Source organism: Eurosta solidaginis, chromosome 1, assembly GCF_040869045.1.
Source record: "Eurosta solidaginis isolate ZX-2024a chromosome 1, ASM4086904v1, whole genome shotgun sequence".
In the NCBI taxonomy this organism is placed as follows: Eukaryota; Metazoa; Arthropoda; class Insecta; order Diptera; family Tephritidae; genus Eurosta; species Eurosta solidaginis.
In genome coordinates, this window is record NC_090319.1 from 88,916,961 (window position 1) to 88,938,409 (window position 21,449).

The 21,449-nt window shown below is 36.9% G+C and overlaps 1 protein-coding gene and 1 long non-coding RNA gene across 10 annotated transcripts in view; one reads left to right on the forward strand and one right to left on the reverse strand.

Moving 5' to 3' along the window:
• The window catches only part of ClC-a (chloride channel protein 2), a 247,584-nt gene that overhangs the window by 67,306 nt on the left and 158,829 nt on the right, over nucleotides 1-21,449 (forward strand). For 2 of the 9 annotated variants that reach the window (XM_067759045.1, XM_067759039.1), the window contains exons 8-13: nucleotides 121-222; nucleotides 283-517; nucleotides 588-1,240; nucleotides 7,107-7,542; nucleotides 19,038-19,073; nucleotides 20,251-20,484. In XM_067759045.1, coding sequence (XP_067615146.1) covers nucleotides 121-222; nucleotides 283-517; nucleotides 588-1,240; nucleotides 7,107-7,542; nucleotides 19,038-19,073; nucleotides 20,251-20,484 — 1,696 coding nt within the window. Of the gene's footprint in view, nucleotides 1-120; nucleotides 223-282; nucleotides 518-587; nucleotides 1,241-7,106; nucleotides 7,543-7,752; nucleotides 7,795-7,937; nucleotides 9,060-9,108; nucleotides 9,283-14,361; nucleotides 17,928-19,037; nucleotides 19,074-20,250; nucleotides 20,485-21,449 lie in introns of those variants that run through there. The other 7 variants (XM_067759040.1, XM_067759041.1, XM_067759047.1 and 4 more) reach the window with 6 other exon arrangements.
• LOC137236445 (uncharacterized) overlaps nucleotides 9,527-21,449 on the reverse strand; it is a 66,338-nt gene continuing 54,415 nt past the window's right edge. Inside the window, exon 2 of the long non-coding RNA XR_010948417.1 lies at nucleotides 9,527-10,580. This is a non-coding gene — a long non-coding RNA (uncharacterized lncRNA). The remainder of the gene's footprint in view (nucleotides 10,581-21,449) is intronic.

Consider the following 21,449-nt stretch of genomic DNA (forward strand, 5'->3'; position numbering starts at 1 on the left):
GCGACTAGTTTAGGTTCTATTGCTTCTTTAGAACTAAAAGCTGAAGTAAAAACATCTGAAAAATCCTAAATACATACTCAACACTGCTTGGACTAAAATAAATTATCTTTTACCTTTAAGCGTCGTCTGCGGAATTGGTGGAGCGTCCTATGTTTGGGTGCATCGTCGCTATGTACTTTTTATGCGATCAAACAAGAAAATGAACAAATTTCTGCAAAAAAAGTAAGTATAAGGTCATAAGTTCGTACCCTTATCAACCTTTTCCTTCTTTCTGCATTACAGCCGATTTCTATATCCAGGCTTTCTGGCCTTGCTCGTCTCATCACTTTCATTTCCTTTGGGTCCCGGTCAATTCATTGCTGGCGAATTGAGTACACACGAACAAGTCACACAGTTGTTTAGTAATTTCACGTGGTCGCGAGATGATCTCACTGTGGAACAGGCAGCAATTGTAACGCATTGGGTTACAAGTTATACGAACATTTTCATTAATCTCTCCATTTACATTGTGTTCACGGTAAGAAAATAACTCACAGCTAAAAAAGGAAAATACTTAACGAATCTCTCTCTTTCTCAATGCGACACAGTTCTTTCTCTCCATCGTTGCCTCTACCATACCTGTGCCATCGGGTATTTTCATACCGGTTTTTAAAATTGGCGCCAGTTTGGGACGTCTCATTGGTGAAAGTATGCATTTGTGGTTTCCGAGCGGTGTGCGTTACGGCGGTCGTCTGTCGCCCATTATACCGGGCGGTTATGCAGTCGTGGGTGCGGCGGCATTTTCTGGCGCCGTGACGCATACCGTTTCGGTGGCAGTTATCATTTTCGAGATGACCGGCCAGATAACGCACGTTGTACCGGTGATGATCGCAGTGTTGATTGCCAATGCCATTGCAGCCCTTCTACAACCGTCCATGTACGACAGTATTATATTGATTAAGAAACTGCCGTATTTGCCCGATTTGCTGCCATCCAGTTCGGCCATGTACAGCATCTATGTGGAGGATTTTATGGTACGAGATGTTAAATATATATGGCATGGCATTTCGTATCAAAAACTCAAAGAGGTGCTGAAGGTAAATAAAACGCTTCGATCTCTACCGCTGGTCGATAGTCACGAGAATATGATACTGCTTGGATCGGTACAACGTTATGAGCTCATCAAAATGATTGAGAAGCATATTGGACGTGAGAAACGTATGGAGGTGGCACAAAAGTGGCAAAAGGAAGCAGAAGAACGGTAAGTAAGTTAGGTGTATTATTAAACTATACTCAACATATGACGTGGGATGGAAATAAAGCTACACCAAAAAAAGTCAATTTCACGTCTATCCGTCCGTCCGAATACTTTCCGTGATTAAAACAGCAACAACTGCAAAAAGCGTCACGACAGTTCTAATGTCAAACACTACCCAACGTGCTTACAGAGAGACAAAGTTTTTAGCTGAATTCGAACTTCAGTCATAGTTCTGAGCAGAGGTGATATAGCCGGGTTAACAGCAAAATCTTTGTTCTTTGGCAAGGTGAACTTGGAAAAGTTAGTCTGCAATCGAGTCGCAGACCGTCACTCGCTACGGCAGCAAAGAATTTAAAGCAACACTCTACGAGAATGGCTTTGGGTCGACTAACAAATAATGAGCGAAAGCTAATACTAAAAAAAATCCATGTCATCCTAAGAGACATACAAATAAATATTTTTACGAGTTGAAATCGTCGCTGCCGCGGCAGTGGGTTGGTACCAGAAGCAACCGCAAAAACCCACCACATTGGCAACATTATCCTGAAACTTCCGACAGTGTTATTGTAGTTACAACCACAACAACAAACTCCCCACGGCAAATAATAAGATCATCAGTCGTACACTCACAAAAGCTTGAAAGTGAACTTATCTTCCGGTCCATGTTGCCCGACCAGCATTCACTGCGATCAGTAAATTTTCGTCCGTTGAATGTACAAGGCGGCTTTCCTCGAAGGCTGAGGTAGCGCTCAGTCAAACACAGATCCTACTCTCGATCCATTGACTAACATATCACTCTATTTATGTCTCCAGGCAGAGCACACATATATATTCCTACAACAGCGTTATGTGACAGTGATTTAGCTGCGAACAGGCGATCATCCCAATGAACCTCCGCCATTTACCACAGTCGGATTAGATTAGGCTCTCGACTTACATTGGGGGAGTAAATTTAGCATTCGACAAAAAAGATATCTAAATGGGTATCATTGCCGAGCATGCTGAGAAATAAGATGTATAAGGAGATGCTGAAATCGTTAGCCAATAAAGCAGGGAGGAAACATTAAGTAAATGACCAGATGAGCACTAGAGGTTTAGCGATGTAAACTACCATTTTACTCAAATGCTTACAGAATACACGTTCTTCAAAAAATACCTATATAGAATGGAATATTCAAATGATCTCGATCAAGCCAAGATCGACAAATGTTCGAGCAAAAAGTCTTTAAAATCACTGTTGATGATGTTCTAGCAAAAAATATGAGGCAAGCGAGGTTCCCAAACAAGAACTTCGTGAGAACAACACTTAGAGCAAAAAGGCTGCATATGAGCTTAGGAACAACAGAAGGCTCTTTATTAATAAGAAGTATCAAATGCCACCCTGAAGCAATGCATTAGTCGCGGTTCAATGGTGGGAGCTGGTTTCAGTATTTAGATACGGTTTGTAAGGTCTAGAAAACCGAACAGATAAAAAGTTGAACAAGAGTTTGACAGCGTGATTCCACAGATACAGAACAGCTGGTGATCAGCAGGTCAATACTACTTGAGCTAATGTTAGGCACTAATGGTGAAAAGCAACAGCGGAGCAGCGGAAGTAATTGCTGATAGTAGTTGAGCAGCTGATATATGTATTTTCTTACTCTTGCAACGCTGCTGAGAAGCTCACGCGTGGCTAAAAGTATCCCAAGGAGAAACTCGATAATTGTGCTGGCCCTTTACTGGACAGTTAAGTCCTTAGTAATTACACACTATCATTGTAGTATTTCTGATTTTGAACGGTTTTGGGGTATAAATATTCTTAAAGCATTGAGGATTCCATCAGGGCTCAAGCCGCCCCAGTACCTGCACTAACAGAGGGTGGATTTCCCAGCTAATGACTCAATTAAGTAGTAGTTTAGATTTTATGAAGCTGCCGTGAAGTATAGTATTGTGACGAATATTAGTATCACTAAGCTGATTCTAAGTAACTTAAGGCACAACAACAATAAAGCAAGCTGCCACTCTAAACATTAATCATCATTTATACACATACATACAAGGCAACGGAGAAATACTCCCAAACACATGTAATCATCAGCCAAAGTAGTACTCACATATACACACGCATATGGCTACAAACTACAAATATGCATGTATATGGCTGTTAACCAAGCATGAAATTCGCGAAATTACTAGACGTTAGGAGAAATGGGTGAACGAGGAAACCGAGGGTATAAAAACAGCGCAAACTGAGGCATGCCTAATCAGTTTTTATTTAAGCACGCTATCAGTTGTGAAGTATAAGTGTTATTGTGAAGTTCTCTCAAAATAGTCTAATAAAGACCATTTTGCATTATTAAATATTGGAATTATTTATTCAACTGTTTAGCGATTCGTACGTTAGCAGAAGGTTTGGAATAAGCGAAATTCTCGAAACTCGTTACAGTATGTACTTGCTTCATAATTTAATATCGGCATAAGAAAAGCCGTCGTTGATAGATATGTATGCATACTTTCGGATGCATTGTGTTAACCAAATGTGTTTTAATTCAAAATAACTCAAATTTTACTTATCCAGATGAAAATGTTGATGTCGACCCTCAATTTTGGCAAACACAAATAATCTCAATACTTGTTTGATATGAATATTGTACCATGGGTACATGAACACTTCAGCACTAACCATACTTTTCATTTAAATTTTTTTCTTTTTCTTTTTATGATTTTAATTTTTTTTTATTACAAGTGTCATGACTCTGTTACACTCTGTAGTATCTAACACTAGTCTAAACTAAACTTCCGTCCGTCTGTCAACGCTTACATTTGATTTTTGATAACAAAATATATATATCGATAATCAATACGTCAATGATAACCATATGGGTCTTGGGCGATTTCCGGAGCTCAGCTCTTTATTTTCCTGAGGAACTACCATGCGGTAAACATCTGGTGCAGAAATTTAAGTCTGGGTCGAGTGTTGAATTTTAAGTTAAGCCTATTAAGGCGTCTAAATTCGCGAGTGTTTTTTACCCACGGTAGATCGAACACACCAAAATAAAATACTCAATTCCTGCAAAAGTTCCGTCCAAGAAATTAGGTAAGAACGCAGTAACAACTTATAACTTAGTGTCCGTGTAGTTTAGTGCTAACGGGTAGTGTTACTAGTTTAAATAAAGAATAAGAATTAAAATTCGGTACCCTTGCAGACAAATACCCACTGCGCATACACTGGAGAAGATTAGCGAGCGGAACGCTGGAAGATGGGTGCAGGAGCCCCCACCGAGTTGCATGCGGCTAACCCCTCAAGACCCGATCCAACTAGGCGCTCTTAAAATACACCAATTTGTACAGTCACAAATTATAAAATCCATTCACACGAAAAAAAAAATAAATTTAATTCAGCTTCCGTAGTCCAATATTCTAGCGATTCGGGGTTGCTAGAAACGAAGATAGGACAGTAAATAGATTTAAAAGTGCATATGCATCTAGAAAGATGTCTAGCATGCTGATCTAAAGTGATCCTAACCTAATTTAATTTAGTAATACCTACCTTTGAACCTAAAGTCTGAGTTCCCTTGTGTAAAGCTAGTTAAAAAGACCTCTTATTTTGTAACTATGTTACTGCATGTTAATTACACAAGTGGATAGGTACACCCATACATATATACAAAAAAACCCAACAAAAAATTATTATAATTTTACTTAAACTGGAATGAATTTGAAAGCAAATATACGGTTAATACGTTAGATTAATACTTACCCTTAAGATATACAAAGTATCTTCATACTTCCAGTTAAGCTACTCCTTAAACTTACCTTCAACCTAGATCTCAAATTTGCCGTCGGATATTTAGTTTGATTAAGAACATTTTTTATGCAAATATGTTAAACAACATGTTATTAACAGAGTTATTCTATGTACGTTTACATAGAATACCATATGATCGCTGCTAAAGCGGACCTAGTTCCACAAAATGTCATAAATTTTCATTCCATTTACTTTTTCGAGAGAAAACCGAAAAGCACATTAAACTTACTAAATCTCTTACTTTGACAAAGTTTGGAGATTCTCTTAGAATCCCTTAGTTTTTCGTTTGTTGGCGCTCATGCCGGCGGCGATTAATCTTTGATCCTTTTTAAGCGACCTTCGCACACCAGTCATACAATGCATGACCTAAAAATAGCCCCAGTCGGTTTTTAAGATTAATTATATCACAGCATTTCTTTTGTTGGTTGGATGAAATCTTCCCTAGCCCTAACGACTTTTCGATAGGGTTAAGCATATGATCGCGTACCAGCCGCTTCATACAAAGCAAGGAAGGCCTTCTTCGCTTCGTGGGACAGCGTTGGACTAAGCAAATGGGTACATAACGACAAAAGCTCACTAACATGAACTTAATTCATTTAGTTCACAAACTATTTTAGTATAACAAGAGAAGGCGCCTAGTTACACATATACTTACATACACATTAGTTATGTATGTATGTAGATGCATTAGATTTTTTTGTTTGCGTGCGCTAAAGTTGCACATATGTCCATACATATATATAGGAACCTCTTCTTTGCTTTTTTGGTATCATTAATTTCTTTTTACGAATGGATTTTTGAGAGGTCTGATTTGCAAAGCAAAGAGAGTTAGAGTTGGTTTTTTCTTCCTTTTCTATTTATATTTTTTTTCCTCTGAATAAGCCCCAATTCTAAGAGAGTGACAAGGTCGTTAACCTATGGAATACATTATGTATGTATTGTTGAGGTAGGTTGGGTTTGGTCAGCTGATCGATACCCCCGAACAAATAAATGTTAGTACTTTAGGAGAGAAGTAAATAATTGTAATCTTAGTGTTAGTGGCGGACACCGTGGTGTGATGGTAGCGTGCCGTAGGTAGGTACCGTATGCCCTGGGTTCACACCCCGGGCAAAGCATTATCAAAATTTTAGAAATAAGGTTTTTCAATTAGAAGAAAATTTTTCTCAGCGGGGTCGCCCCTCGGCAGTGTTTGGCAAGCGCTGCGGGTGTATTTCTGCCATGAAAAGCTCTCAGTGAAAACTCATCTGCCTTGCAGATGCCGTTCGGAGTCGGCATAAAACATGTAGGTCCCGTCCGGCCAATTTGTAGGGAAAAGCAAGAGGAGCACGACGCAAATTGGAAGAGAAGCTCGGCCTTAGATCTCTTCGGAGGTTATCGCGCCTTACATTTATTTATTTTTATTTTAGTGTTAGAATTATACCTACATAACATTATCCCTGTTTTGAAACTTCTATTAGAATATAAGAAGAATGAATAATGAATAAATATTTGTAATTATGGAATTTAAAACTTATTTGTGTTGGTCTGAACCACACTAACTAGGTTGGATTTATTGGGGCTTTATTAACATATTTAAAGCCATGGTAGTTTGGGTTATGAGCAGCCGCTAACATTCTATACGCGCTGCAAGGTATGGGGTTTTCCAGGTCGAAGTGGTGATGCTCTGGTTTTCTGGTAGCTTTTCCTTAGTGTGCAAATTAAATTTCATGTTATGCCCCCTAGCTGAAGGATGATGGCTTGGTTCAGTAAAATTGTCTCGAACCCTCCCCAGGCTGAAGCTCCCGTACTAACACCAGTGCACACACGACTTTTACTAACAAGCTAGGCAAGCCCATCTTAGGTAAGAGGCTGAAGGGGCTCGCAACAATATCTTTGACAGTTGTCAAACAAAATATATATCCCATACACCGTTCGTCCTAAGCAAACTCATACACTGGCAAATTGCCGGTGGTTCGATCAGGTCGTGTTTCCTGTTAATACAACACTAACGCCTATTTTATTACGTTCCATTAAATTCGACCTCACTTTTTTCTTGCCTCTTTCTATTTCAAAAATTTACTTTTACTTTATTTTTATTTTCAGCGCTCGCGAAGAAGAGAAGAAAAAAATAGAAGCTGAATTGAAAATGCGTCGCCCATCACGTTTCGAAGTACTGCCCGCACCCGATATATTAAGTCTGCGACAAATTGCCAACGATGAAATGTTACCACCGAAACAACGTCAAGAATCACTCAACAATAATGTGGCACCACGCAAATCCATTTTGAAAAAGACAAATTCATTTAATTTAAAAACTTACGCACCTACCTCACCGCACAGCCCTAACATAACCCCATACACAACCATCACAGGTACAGAGCATCGTATACGTTCAGCATTCGAAGCTATATTTCGTAAATCGAATACTTTGCAAGATGTACTTCCGGATCCGGATACAGGCAGTTTAACGCCTGCTTTAAGCGCCAATGAAGTCCAACTTGTTCAACGTGCGCCGAGTATCTCGAAGAAAGTTCAATTGGTAAGTTGTTTTCCTTGCAATTTGGCTGCTCTTATTTAAATGGTACTTGTGTGAAATGTTTTCTTTTTTTTGTTATTTGTGTTCGTTTTCGTCTTGTATTACTTGTTTTTGTTGTGGTTCTGTTTAAGCTAGTTTTTATTTAAATTTTATATTTGTGTTTCTCACGTGACTCTCTTAACATTATATGCTTTGTAATCACTTCCGTACAAGCAAGCACAAAATACTGTGGAGTCTACGAGTTGCGAACATAAGGTAAGGGGCTTGTCTTACTCATAATAATCATCACATAAGTATGAATATATGTTAAACGTATAATAACACACACAACACTAATTTTCATGACGTATAGATTAAAATTGTCTTTGATAGACCTTTTTGTTGTGATCCCATTTCAGGAATACGAAGCGTGCATAGAACTATTTTTATGTGGAAGAAAATCTGAGAAACCCTTAGTTAAGAAACAGCTCACTTGTACACTTTAATGTTGGCCCATTGTGTTATCACATACTGTAATGGTAAAACTGGCTTTCCGATCCATATACTCGCATCGGCCTGGCAAAGCTGGACAGCTGAGCATAAAATGACTTGATGATTCCACCGCGTCGTCCTCCATTGGGTAATGAGGGGTTACCTCACAGCTCACAGCCATCGACGTCACTGTCACAGAGCTTAGCGCTTTGATAGACGCCTGATTATCCGCGTAAAAATTAACTTTCTTAACACTGCGGTGGAAGAAATGACAGCCTACATCGACCGACGTAAATACATTCACCAGACTCTCGCCCCATACTAATTCCCCACCTATGAGATAACATGAGTGGAAGCCGGCGAGAACTAGTCTGTCCTGTCAATGCTGAAAACGAAGCCGGTCAAAATGCTGGAATGCTGGAATGCTTATTCTAATCAACGAATATCACTATCAAATAGAACTTCCTAAAAAATAATCGACTTGCTAGCCAAATCTTGCAGCCAATGTACCACACTTGTTGATTCCCCCCAGAGGTTAATAATTGTCCTTCGACTTCAGTACAAAGCAAACGAAGACTTCCTAGCTCTGTTCTCTACATTCAACATCGATCACAGTACATACTTAACCCTATCAGATATCACCAGCCGTTCTCCTCCAATTAGAGGCGTAAACAAACCCGCTCCGTTAGACCACCGGGTCACGACGCCAAGTTATGTTTTTTAATTTTTTTTTAGTATATTCAGAAATTTCTCTCTTGAAAATAGGCAAGTCCGAGATCGGTAAAAGCTGCCTCCATGTCAAAAAAGGTGTGTAGCACTAATTTTTTGATCTCGAGCGACTCTTAAACGGCCCCTTCTATTTTTTCGTCGTTCCTAGATAGTTGGGCTAGAACCTTCCTGCCGGTGTGTAGTAGGTCTAAACCAATCTATAACCACCCTCGACGTATATCATTCTTGATACTTTTGGCTTCCCAAATTCAAATTTTACAATTGCATTTTTTCTTCCCTGCTCCAATCACAGAATCATTTTTCATCTATATTGCCAATGCATACAAATAAAAAAAAAATTATTTTTCTTGTTTTAAATTTTGCTTCAAGCCCACACCTCCAAGTACACCTGATTATATAAAACCAAACAGATTTGTAAGTATAATTTTTCATATGAAAATGCACTTATTAATACATAAAAATTTCAAAAATTCTACACAAAAGTTCCAAAATACGCCCAACTATCAAATACCACCAAAGAAACACAATAAAACGCATCATTTTGTAAGTGTTGAAATCAGAAAATAAAATTTAGTGCAAAAAGGTTTGAAATTGAAGTTAAAATTAACAGGTAAGAAAGTCATACCCAGCTGTGCACTTGAAACGATGTTGTTGTTTGCTTTGTGTGGTTAATAGTGTTTTAAAAGACTGTGCAATAATACTGGAACGAACCTTGGGAAATTCCTGATTATTATGAACCTTCTGCTAACGTTCGAATCGCTGAACTGTCGAATAAATAACTTCAATACTGAGTTTTGCAAAATGATCTTTATTTAGAGTACTTTGGGAGTAGTACTTCACAATTATACTTCACTACTAGCGTGTTTAAATCAAACTGATTCCTGATTCCTCAGCTTGTGCTGCTTTTATACTCTCGGTTACTTGGTTCGCCCGTTTCTCCTAAGATCTAGACGTTTCACGAACATGCCTTCTAGAACAGTTGTATATCATGCTTGGTAATTTAGCTATATACATGTAGTTTATGTAAGGCAGTGGTCGGCGCGCCATAGCTCAATTGAACCAGACTTGCTTCACACATATTCTTACTCTCCATCGTCAGTGGTTACCGAGACAGCAACGAATAAACACTGCGCATGGCTGTCGCAAAAATATCAAGGTTCCCTGTGATAAATATTACAATGGGATAACGCAACTTGTATGACGACCTTTCCATGTGTAGCTCATCTTCCAAACATGTTTAGATTTGGGTTTTTACTCTTTTGGGTATGTTATATTAAATAACTTTTCAATACAATATGAGGTTTTTAAATTATTTTAACAAAAGTTGTAACAATTTTATTCTGGACTCTTTTTTCTGCGGCCAAAAAAATTGAACTTCTGCACTGCAAAAAACTACTATAGATTATTTAGAAAAGGTTGCGAAATAGTAAAAAATTTACACGAATGTATCTTCATGTTTTTGTCTTTTAAATCAGCCACATATGTTTTTAACATTTTGTATTTGCCCCGGTTGAAGCAAATGTATTAGTCTCGGGAATATGATTTGTTAAGCGAGTGATCGCCTCTATTTTTGCGATATTTGAGGGACTTCAAAATATTTCAAACTATTTCTGAATCAAAAATTAAATTTTCCAAAATTTTTGGTATAAATGCATCCTCTGCATGTTGTCTCGCTCTCACTAATACACTTACATTTTAATTTTTGCCGACCACTGATGTAATGCCATATGCTTTATTGTCGTCCATGTATGTGAAATATCCTCTCCACCGTTAGATGTGTGTGTGAAATATTCTCTTCGCTTCAAGCTGCTGGTTAAAGGCTCCATCAGTGTTGCCAGGTGCTAGATTGGCAAAAAAAAAAGGTTAGAAAAGGCTTAATTTAGAAAAAAAAGAAGCTAAAAAAAGGTCAGACATTTTTTGGTTAATTCATTAAATTTTTTTATATTTTAGTTTACACATTTGTAAATAAAAACTTATAAACATAACTTAAGCATAACTTCCTGTTTCAAAACATATCAGGCACATTTTCTTTGACTAGCACATGGAATTACTTTAAATGATTGCATATGTGTATATACATAAAAAAAATATTACAAACTAATTATTTATATAAAATATTCCCCGTCTGAAGAATCAGAAGAGCTTAAGTCTGGGTATAAAGTTTGGCTATTTACCATAGATATGAGATCATCGGTAATTTCAAAGTCATTACAACATTTAGATAATCGTTTTAACGAGCATCTAATATTAAGCAGCGCATTAAGCATTTTAATTTTTAGTTTGTTCCTTAATTTAGTTTTCAGAATTTTCATGCCACTAAAAACTCTTTCAACCTCCACGTTACTGAGTGGTAATACTAAAAAACTAAATATGAATTCGACAAGTTCTAAAAAAGGAGGTCCGTTTAATGCATTTTTATGTAAATTCCATGGTGGAGTGTACATTTTTCCATTGTATAGTTCTAAGTTTTCGCCCCTGCAGCTCTATTAATGCTATTTGACTTGAAGAATAACTATACTTCTCTTTTTCAAAGTAAGAAAATACATCTGGCTTTGAAATTTTCAACGGATTTTCAGCAGAAAAAGAATTAATCTTTTGTAGAGAACTCATATTATTAGGTATTAGGTGTTTACAGGAACTATTGAAATTATTTTATTTTAGAAATTTTTAAAAATACATTCGGAGTAAAAGAGGCTAGAAAAAAGTCACGAAGCTAAACACAAAATTTCGAGGCTAAAGGCAAAAAAAAAAGGCTAAATCTAGCCTCGAAAAGGCTAACCTGGCAACACTGGGATCCATTACTGATACTTAGCATAGACTTGACTTGGCTTGCGAACTGTCACTTACAGTTCTGTTAAATTAACATTGCATGTTACTGATTACTCAAAACTTAACTTGACTTAAGCCCCCATTAGTGATACTTAGCATAGACTTGACTTGACTTGGCGTAAACTTGGCAACTTAGCCACGATTATACTCCACTTGGCGCATAAAATCTGGCATCATAATCAGCGTTGAAATTTATTTTTAAATAAATGTCAATTTTTATGACAAAATGTCAAAATGAAATGGAAACAAACAAATGGCATCTCAAAATGTAAACGTCACTTAGAACTTACATAGAAAATCAAAATTTCACAGACTTCTAAGTCAAGTTAAGTTTTGAGTAATCAGTAACATGCAATGTTCATTTAACAGAACTGTAAGTGACAGTTCGCAAGCCAAGTCAAGTCTATGCTAAGTATCAGTAATGGAGCCTTTAGAAGTCTGTTGAATTTTGATTTTCAATGTAAGTTCTAAGTGACGTTTACATTTTGAGATGCCATTTGTTTGTTTCCATTTCATTTTGACATTTTGTCATACAAATTGACATTTATTTAAAAATAAATTTCAACGCTGATTATGATGCCAGATTTTATGCGCCAAGTGGAGTATAATCGTGGCTTATGCGGCAGTTACCCACCGACGTGTGCCGTACGTACGGACGTTTGTCGTACGAAGCACGTTTGACCGAACTCTCAAGCCCGTAGGAATCAATGTGTGCGTCTGTGTACATGTACATAACATATTTGTGTGTGTATTGTTTACAAATAAGCACTGTTGCCATTCACCATTTTGCATGTATGCTTATGGAAACATCAACTTTTTCCAATTTAATTTTTGATATTGTAAAAGGCCGGAATAAATACTAAATAAGTATAAGTAGATTACATATTTATAATCTGCACTTTTACATAATTATTTCGAATTATTTTCACAATTTTTCAAACTTTAATTAGGTGTTTTTGCATAAAATTGCAAACGGTCAAAAATTAGCGCACAAAAGTTTACTAGGCAACTCTGTCTAGTGAGAGAGCGATCAGCTGACACGTTCTTACGGAAAAAATCAAAATTGGTTTGATTTCTACGTTCCGGGCTACGTACGTACGGGCGTTGCACGTCGGTGAGTTTTCGTTTACATTGCACACTCATAAGATAGGTCGTGTCAGCTGACACGTTTTTGGTACGTACGTTCGTGAGTAACTGGCGGCCACCGTGGTGTGATGGTAGCGTGCTCCGCCTATGCCCTGGGTTCAACTCCCGGGCAAAGCAACATCAAAATTTTAGAAATAAGATTTTTCAATTAGAAGAAAATTTTTCTAAGCGGGGTCGCCCCTCGGCAGTGTCTGGCAAGCGCTCCGATTGTATTTCTGCCATGAAAAGCTCTCAGTGAAAACTCATCTGCCTTGCAGATGCCGTTCGGAGTCGGCATAAAAACATGTAGGTCCCGTCCGGCCAATTTGTAGGGAAAAATCAAGAGGAGCACGACGCAAATTGGAAGAGAAGCTCGGCCTTAGATCTCTTAGGAGGTTATCGCGCCTTACATTTTTTTTTTTATTTATGTTCGTGAGTAACTGCCGCATAAGTTGCCAAGTTTACGTCAAGTCAAGTCAAGTCTATGCTAAGTATCAGTAATGGGGGCTTAAATGTGTGAAATATTCTTCGTTGCCTTCTATGTATGTGTGTATATGGCTTACTGTTGTTGTATAGCATTTATTTACTAACCGCACAGTGACGCATCAACATTGCTAACATTCGCCACAATACATATATGGTTCTCATCTTCGTCCAAAGGAGCAAACAGGATACAGAGGCTTGCACTAATCAACTTTAGCGGCTAAAAAGCAGTTCTTCAGATATGGAGATTTCCCTACAAAAATTGTTTATTTTAAAATAAAGATAATAAACATAAAAACACAAGTTCCATTGTACTAAAAAGCGTTATTACCCGTTAAAAGTTGTTTTTTACGACTTGTTAAACTTCCAAAGTTTCTTCGGTATTCGTTTTTGAACTATCTCATTTTTTCCATTTTTCTAAATTTTCGATATCGAAAAAGTGGGCGTTGTCATCGTCCGATTTCGCTCATTTTCAATACCAATCCATTCTGGGTCCAGATAAGCCCGTATACCGAATTTGGTGAAGATATCTCAATATTTTAAGCGCAATACAAAGTTTTATAACTTCAAATCTTCCGCAACCCAATTGTCAACCTCACCTACGCGAGCGGAATCCTCTTACAAATATGAATGTATCATACACATATTTCGCAGGTGAGGATCTGGCGACCCCAAGTTCCTCATGGAAGTAGGGGGCGGGGCGGGATGGCCTCGAAGGGTTAATGTGCTCATATTAATAGTTCCTGAGATGGTCGGGCTAGTAGCTTAATGGTGCTTTGTTACCGGAACGTACCGGATCTATATCCTGCAAAAGACCAGCAACATCTATAACATTCCCCAAAACCTCGGGGAGTGTCTTTGTCGTTGATACAATAAAAACATATCGCAATATTTTCTCAAGTTATCGTGTTAACGGACGGGCAGACGGACGGGCGGACATGGCTTAATCAAATTTTTTTTTTCATACTGATGATATTGATATATGGAAGTCTATATCTATCTCGATTCCTTTATACCAGTACAACCAACTGTTATCCAATCAAAGTTATAATACCCTGTGTACAAGTACAGCTGGGTATAAAAATCAATGAAAGAAGTACACTTTTTTGCATTAAATTCTTTCAAATAAATGTTTGCTAAAAAAAGTTAACCCGTAAAATATATTCAACAAATAAATGAAAATAGATTTCACGAAGCTTAACATCTTCACCAGTCCACGCCAAAGTAAGAACAATGTTAGCCAATACGAGATGGGATCTTTCTACAATGCAATCACCACCTAAAAAGGGTATACTCCTAAAATCACATTCAACCACCGATTGTACAAATTCTAGAATAAATACGATAAAATGGAATACTTTTTTCGATGAGAGTTATACTCATACAAATAAATCAAATTCAACTGAGATAAAAGTAAATGATTACTCCTTCTCTATTCCACTGTAGTTTAGTTATTGTTAGCTAGTACAAGTAAGTAGATTAGGAGACCATTATAAAGGTATTATGCATAAATTTATATTCATTTTATAATTTTCACTTTGCTGTTCTTTTTTGCATTATGCAGTTTCTCTTCAGTCTAAAGCCAAAGTAAAAGTAGTCAGCAAACATTCTGGTTCACTAATTTTGTGGGGTTATTCATACTAGTCAGTTTTTGAACAGTTCATTGACTGGAATTTTTTCTGTCGAACTCGATGAAATGCGCGAACGCTTTCTGCTAGAGCTTACGATTAAAGATTTCTCGTGAGTCCCGCCTTCTCGCGAGATTCTCGAATCTCGAATTACTCGTAATACTCGGAAGCTTCTCGACTTTCAATTCTCGCGAGATTCTCGAATCTCGAAATACTTGCAAGGCTTGCGAGCTTCTAGACATTCAATTTAATCGATTTATTGGCTGTTTTATATAGAGCTTAGGATTTTTTCTGAAGCACAAGCAAAAATTTCCACAAAACCACAATGCATAGCATACTGCCAATGCAGCGACTGAATTGAAAGTCGAGAAGCTCGCGAGTATTTCGAGATTCGAGAATCTCGCGAAAATTGAAAGTCGAGAAGCTCGCGAGTATTACGAGTATTTCGAGTTTCGAGAATCTTGCGAGAAGTCGTGTTCTCAATGTCTCGTTAAAAAATTAAATATTGTGAACAAAATTATATGTATAATAAATATGTTTTGAGTTAAATGTCATTGGAAAGCAATATAATCAAAAAAAATTCACAAGTAAAAAAAAAAACAGTGTATAAATACTGTTCATACAGCAATTAAATTTATGTCGAGAAGCTCGCGAGATTTACGAGTACTTCGAGACACGAGAATCTCGCGAGAATTCGAGTTCTCGATTTCTGGGTCTCGAAAATCTCGCTTGTGTTCGAGAAGAAATTGTAAGCTCTACTTTCTGCCGGAAATTGCCATGCCATCAGTGGTCCTTCCTTAATATGCATATCAATACCTCCTCAACCACCCCAAACTCCATCATAGGAGGGTGCTTGTGGAACTAATCTGTCAAAAGTTAAACACAGTCAACCATCACGCACTACTATACTAATAATTATTCGATTTTTATTTGAAATAATAAATATTTGGTGATTAATTTTGAATTTTTAAATGAAAAAAAAATTTTTTTTTTTAGAAGAAAATTTTAACTAAATGCCAAAAAATTGCATGAAGAGAGCTGCTGCGTATAAAAGGAATGCGCAATACCAAAAGAGAAATTGGTGATTATGAGCAATAGGAATATTCGTTTATAAACTCGGTCTATTCAAACATTTTAAAAATTCAAAAGTTCTCAGATTTTATGCTCAGGCATCCTACCAACTGAGCATTGGAACAAGAATGTACCATTTATACAAATAGTTTCAAATTACAATTAGGTAGCAAAAAAGTAGAAGATACATTTACACATTACCATGATGAAAATAATATCCAGGTGTTCTCAACCCGTTGACGTTTTCCCTTATTCTGACAAGTTCGGCATGCATATTTTAGAGGGTTGTCTATCATACAGAACTGCATTTGAGTTCTACTACGATCGGAGTAGATTTCACTATACGTTTAGAAATATTTTAACTATATAAGCCGCTACTAGAATTTTTTAGCCAAATAGATTAACGTAACTTTGTCTTTCCCAAAAGAATAAAAAAAAAAAATTGCAGAAAACAAATTTTTTGGGGAATTTTGTGCGAAAAAATTAAACAAGCAAAATTTAATACTTTTGTAATACAAGTAAATACTAGAAAATAGAGCTACCGAAAAAGTGAGGTTACGTTGTTGACATTACCTTTATTATTACATCATGTACATTACATTTTTAAAAATGTTCATTCAAATCGATGCAGCGTCGACAAAAAGCTTTTATTCTATACCATGGCGGAACCATACAAGGTGGCAGCACTTCGACATACCTACAAACATAAATAAAACTTCCATGCACTTTGTTTTTGTAAATCGATGGACTAATGTCAAAATCGTATCGCACCGGGAGTTGATGTATCAAATCATATTAAAAAAGTAGAAAACAGCTGTCACCGTGCTGCCACCTTGTATAGTTCTGTTATGTCCTATACATAGCGAGAATTTTGACAGCGCTTAGCTGTTATTTGAAATTCGATTTCCGATGTTTGTAGAAAGATGATAAAATTAAAAATTATTCACGGTCGATAAATGAGCGAGAGATCTACACTTGCAGTAGCATCGATAGTTGACAGTTGCTAAGTAGTCGACTATCTACACTCAGTCGACATTCGCAATAGGGATAGTTAACTTAAATCTTGTATTCGAAAAAAAATTAAAATCTTTGATGCTGCCGCAAGATCAATTATGTTTTATGGCGCTCGGGTGTGGGGTAGGAACCATCATGAACATGTGAAAAACCTCTTACGTTTCTTCATAAAGAAGCTTATCTTCTTGCCTGCGAACTCGCCTAACTATATTCTGCATTTAGAAACGGGTATAGTTCCCCAGTTCTTCCACACACTTCGGGCGCACATGTTATTTATAGTACGTTGTATTAGTTTACCTTCGAACAGGCTTCCACGTATACTTGCTGAGAAAAGCATACGGCAAGATGCACCCTGGGTTAAAAACTGGACACAGCTATCACTCAGCGCGGACTTAGAACCACTAACCGATTTTCTCCTGCTTTCCTTACAGACTTCACTTCATTGTTGCTTAGTAAGTTAGTCGAAAAAGAGTTTAAACTATATGTAGGTCGTGCTGAAGGCTCTACCGCACATGATCTTTACCCTTACTTGGCTCCCGTGAGCGTTACATATTTTGCCGACGAACATTCTTCGTATGCCATTAGCTTAATTCTACGTGCGAGAGGTGGTCTCTTGAACCTTAGTGCGAGATCCTTCAAGAACGTAACAACTGCAATATGTCCAGTGTGTAACCTAGGCGATGATGAAAGTGTTCACCACTTTATCGGTGTTTGCGCAGCCTACAATGATTACCGGTTGGCTAGTTTTGGTGAACAAATTTTGGACCTGGCAAGTGTTGTAAACATCCTTAATCTTAGAAATTATGTTACTTTGTTTAAGTACCTGCAAACCAGATTAAAGTATAGGGATCTTATTTTAAATGAATTTTCGTAAGCACTTTAAGTTTAGTCAATTATAGTGTGGCACTCAACACGTTTGTTACTGCCATAATTTTAATTTATTTTAAACTATTTTTAAGTCTTTAATGTTTATACATTTTCTTACAAATGTATGGTCTTTTGAATAGTTGAAAATAAATATACTACTACTACTTAAATCTTGTCTATAATTTAAAAGCTGGAAAGCTTCAATAATCACAACAACACTAAACATAAAACCCATACTGATTAGGTCTCTGTTTAAAAGATTTTTGTTTTTAATTGCACTTAAGTCTATGTAAGTGTGAGAAATATTTTTTATATAATAAATTAATACTTTTTAATTGCATTTATGTTCATATGTAAATGACATTGTAAGTTAACAGAATACCTATAATATATTAAGGCCCAGTTTCACCAACTCGACTTAACTTAGTTAAGTCAAAATTTTTAATTTTTCTGTTTCACCACCAATGCTTAGCTAAGTCGCAAATTAGTCTACCTGCCAGATGGCTTATTCTCGACTTTCAACAATGTTGATGTAGTACAAATTTTTAGTCGAATTAATTGGCAGTATTGATACTTATTTCATTATGCAAATATAGCAACCCCGCTATTGTATGTATTCACTGGGTGGCGTGTGATTAAAACGTAGCTAAAAATACTACTATGAATAAAACAGCTGATAGGATTTTTGTATGTCAAATGGGTTTAGTTGCTAAGTTGGTGGAACCGAAAAAAAACATAGCCACAAATCTGGGCTAACTTAAGTGGCAACTAAGTTTTAGCCTAAGTCGAGTTGGTGAAATCGGCCCTAAATGTTCACCTTTTGACTTTCACTGTTTCTTACCAGGTCCCTGAACGTGTTATACGATCGGTCATCGTAAACCAATTTTTAAATGACAATAGCTCTGGATTGATATTTCGTATTAATGATATTTGTCAACTAGTGACAACGCGTTCTCATTGATCTTATAACACGATACGGGCCCTAAGCTTAGCACGTTTTCTCCTTATTTTACGTTCTACTAACTTTCGTAATTTGTGTTTCATGTTTTTAATGCTTTTAATTGTTTTTGAGTACCAAAGCTTGCTTTAGAAATGTCTTCATTTTCTCTCGTAGATGATCTGAATAAAATATAATTTTCTTTCTTTTCTATTTATATGAATATGCCACACCTTCTACGTTCCCTACACTTTTACCATAAAATGTTATTACAATAAAAAAAACCACCTCTAAAATGTGTGTATAAAATTGCACAACTGTACATAAAATTAAAAAAAAACCAGTCAATGAGTTTGAAAAAGACGAAAACGGTGACATTGGTAGGTCTTATTAATAAAAATATTTATCACAAAGTAGGAATAAAAGTGAGCTAAGTAAATATGCGTCGATAATTTCAAGACGAATTCAGTACCAGGGGGTCAATTCCATAACTGTGAAAAACTGAAAAATGTATACTCATTGGAAACTCATTTGCACACATAATTTACACTTTAAATTTTCATGCGATTCTGTAAATTATTGTGCACATTGTTTTGCTGAATGAGCGCTGAATGTAAAAGTCTTATGTCAGTGAGAAAATATTCATCAAACGCCATGAAAAAAAAAAAGTCATTCTGTAACAGTGCGTATGAGTTTTAAATGTCACAATAGTGTACACTGGCTGCCAAGAAAACTCACGCAGTTTTGCTTTACAGAATCAGAATTTCAAAGTTTAAACAATTTTTGTGTACACTTTAAAACTCACAGTTAGCGAATAGGGCCCCAGGTGTTGTTATCGCATCAGCTGATTGCTTCTCCTTGATAGTTTCCAAGCAACGCCTTAATTCAACAATAAGTCAGTTAATCGAAGTGAATGCGAATTTTCTTTTGGCTTGACATTTTTCTACACGGCGTATCCGGTTTATTTTGCTTTGCCATCACGTAATTTAGATTCGCCTTGGATAATTTTTAACAAAATTGTAGTTTGAAACAAGGCAAGGCGAATCCATACCAGGCAGTGGCAAAGCGAATGCAACCTATTCGCCGTGCAGAAGAATGTCAAGTCAAAAGAAAATTTTAATTGATTTCGGTTAACAGACATATTAAAGTACAAGGCGCTGTATGGAAATAATCAAGAAGAAGCAATGAGCTGTTGGCATAACAACACCTGGTACTGAATTCGCTTTGGTTTCAAATCACGCAAAAAAAAGGTTTTTTAAGGACACGATCTTAACCAATAAAGAGGATATACTCTAAAAACAATTTCCAAAAATTAAACAAAAATTAGAATGACTTGGCTTAAAGGAAATTTTAATAAAAAATAAGTTTTCATAAATAAATCACAATTGCTTTATTATGAGTAATTCATTCGTTACTTAATTGCAGCAAAAATTTCCAAAGCGCCAAACCATTCCAATTTTTACTTTTATTGCGAAATTATTTTTTGAGTGTCGGCATTTTTTTAAAGCTCATTTTAAAAAGCTGTTTTTATCTTTGAACCATTTTTTCTTTCTTTAGCCTCGTGAACGTGTTATCGATATGTCACCAGAGGATCAAAAACAATGGGAAATGGAAGAGATGTCAAAAGCTATCGATCTTGAACGAGCCAATGTCAACATTGATCCATCACCGTTTCAACTTGTCGAACGCACTTCAATACTGAAAGTGCATTCACTATTCTCTATGGTTGGAATAAATCATGCTTATGTGACCAAAATTGGACGCTTGGTGGGTGTTGTGGGATTGAAAGAGGTAAGTTGAACAAATACTATGCATGTAAATATAAGTTAGGTTTATGGGTGTACAGTTCCTATGAGGCGAAACGGCGCAGATGCCATCAATTAACCGCTCAGCCTCTTAGCCGGGCGCTATGGAGTTCGGCTAAGCCCACACACCAACGACAAGGTGCCTACTCTAGTGACGGACTATCAAGAGAATGTGCCTCCGAATCGGTGTGACTCCGTGTGTAGTCCTGGGCATTGTCATATGAAGTGATGAATCGACTTCTCATATTCGAGGTCGCTACAACTCCGAGAATGGTGAGAAAGGGAACCGCATCCTTGGGCCATTGGAAGTTTAACATAACATACTGGACAGCCCCAATGGTGTAAGTTGTATGGAGGGCGACGAGATGGAATCATCCAGGCGCTTTATGCTCAACCACTCAGCCTTCGTGAGGACGAGGTGTAAATATCTTGTTCACGACATGTTCGAGTCTACGGAGGAAATTTCCAAGATCGATGTGTGACTTATTCGTAGCTTCGGCATTGTCACTTAGCGACTGACAAATTCGCCAGTTTTACAGTTAGAGTATGCGGTAACACAACGGGCCAACATAAAAGTATTCAAAGAAAATGGTCCTTGAATGGACAGCTGCCTAATCTGTCCTAACTTAATCGAATGATCTCAATATCGTGCCGTAAGCATCATAATTAAGTTTTGAAATAATGCCGAAGTAGGCCCAAAAAGGTTTTGTAGTAATCTCGATATAGACCAGTAGCGATCCAAAAATAGTTCCGGAAACAGTCAAATAGCCAGTTATTTGTTATTCAAGATTCGTTGAAAAATCAATAAATGATGAAGCAACTCCGGGTCATATAGAGCGGTATGTCAACAATTTTGGAACAGTGAACAATACCAACCTCTTTCCTAGGATCAGTGGTATTCATACTGTCAGGACTCGGAGTATATTCGATCGAGACCACTACCACGCCTCT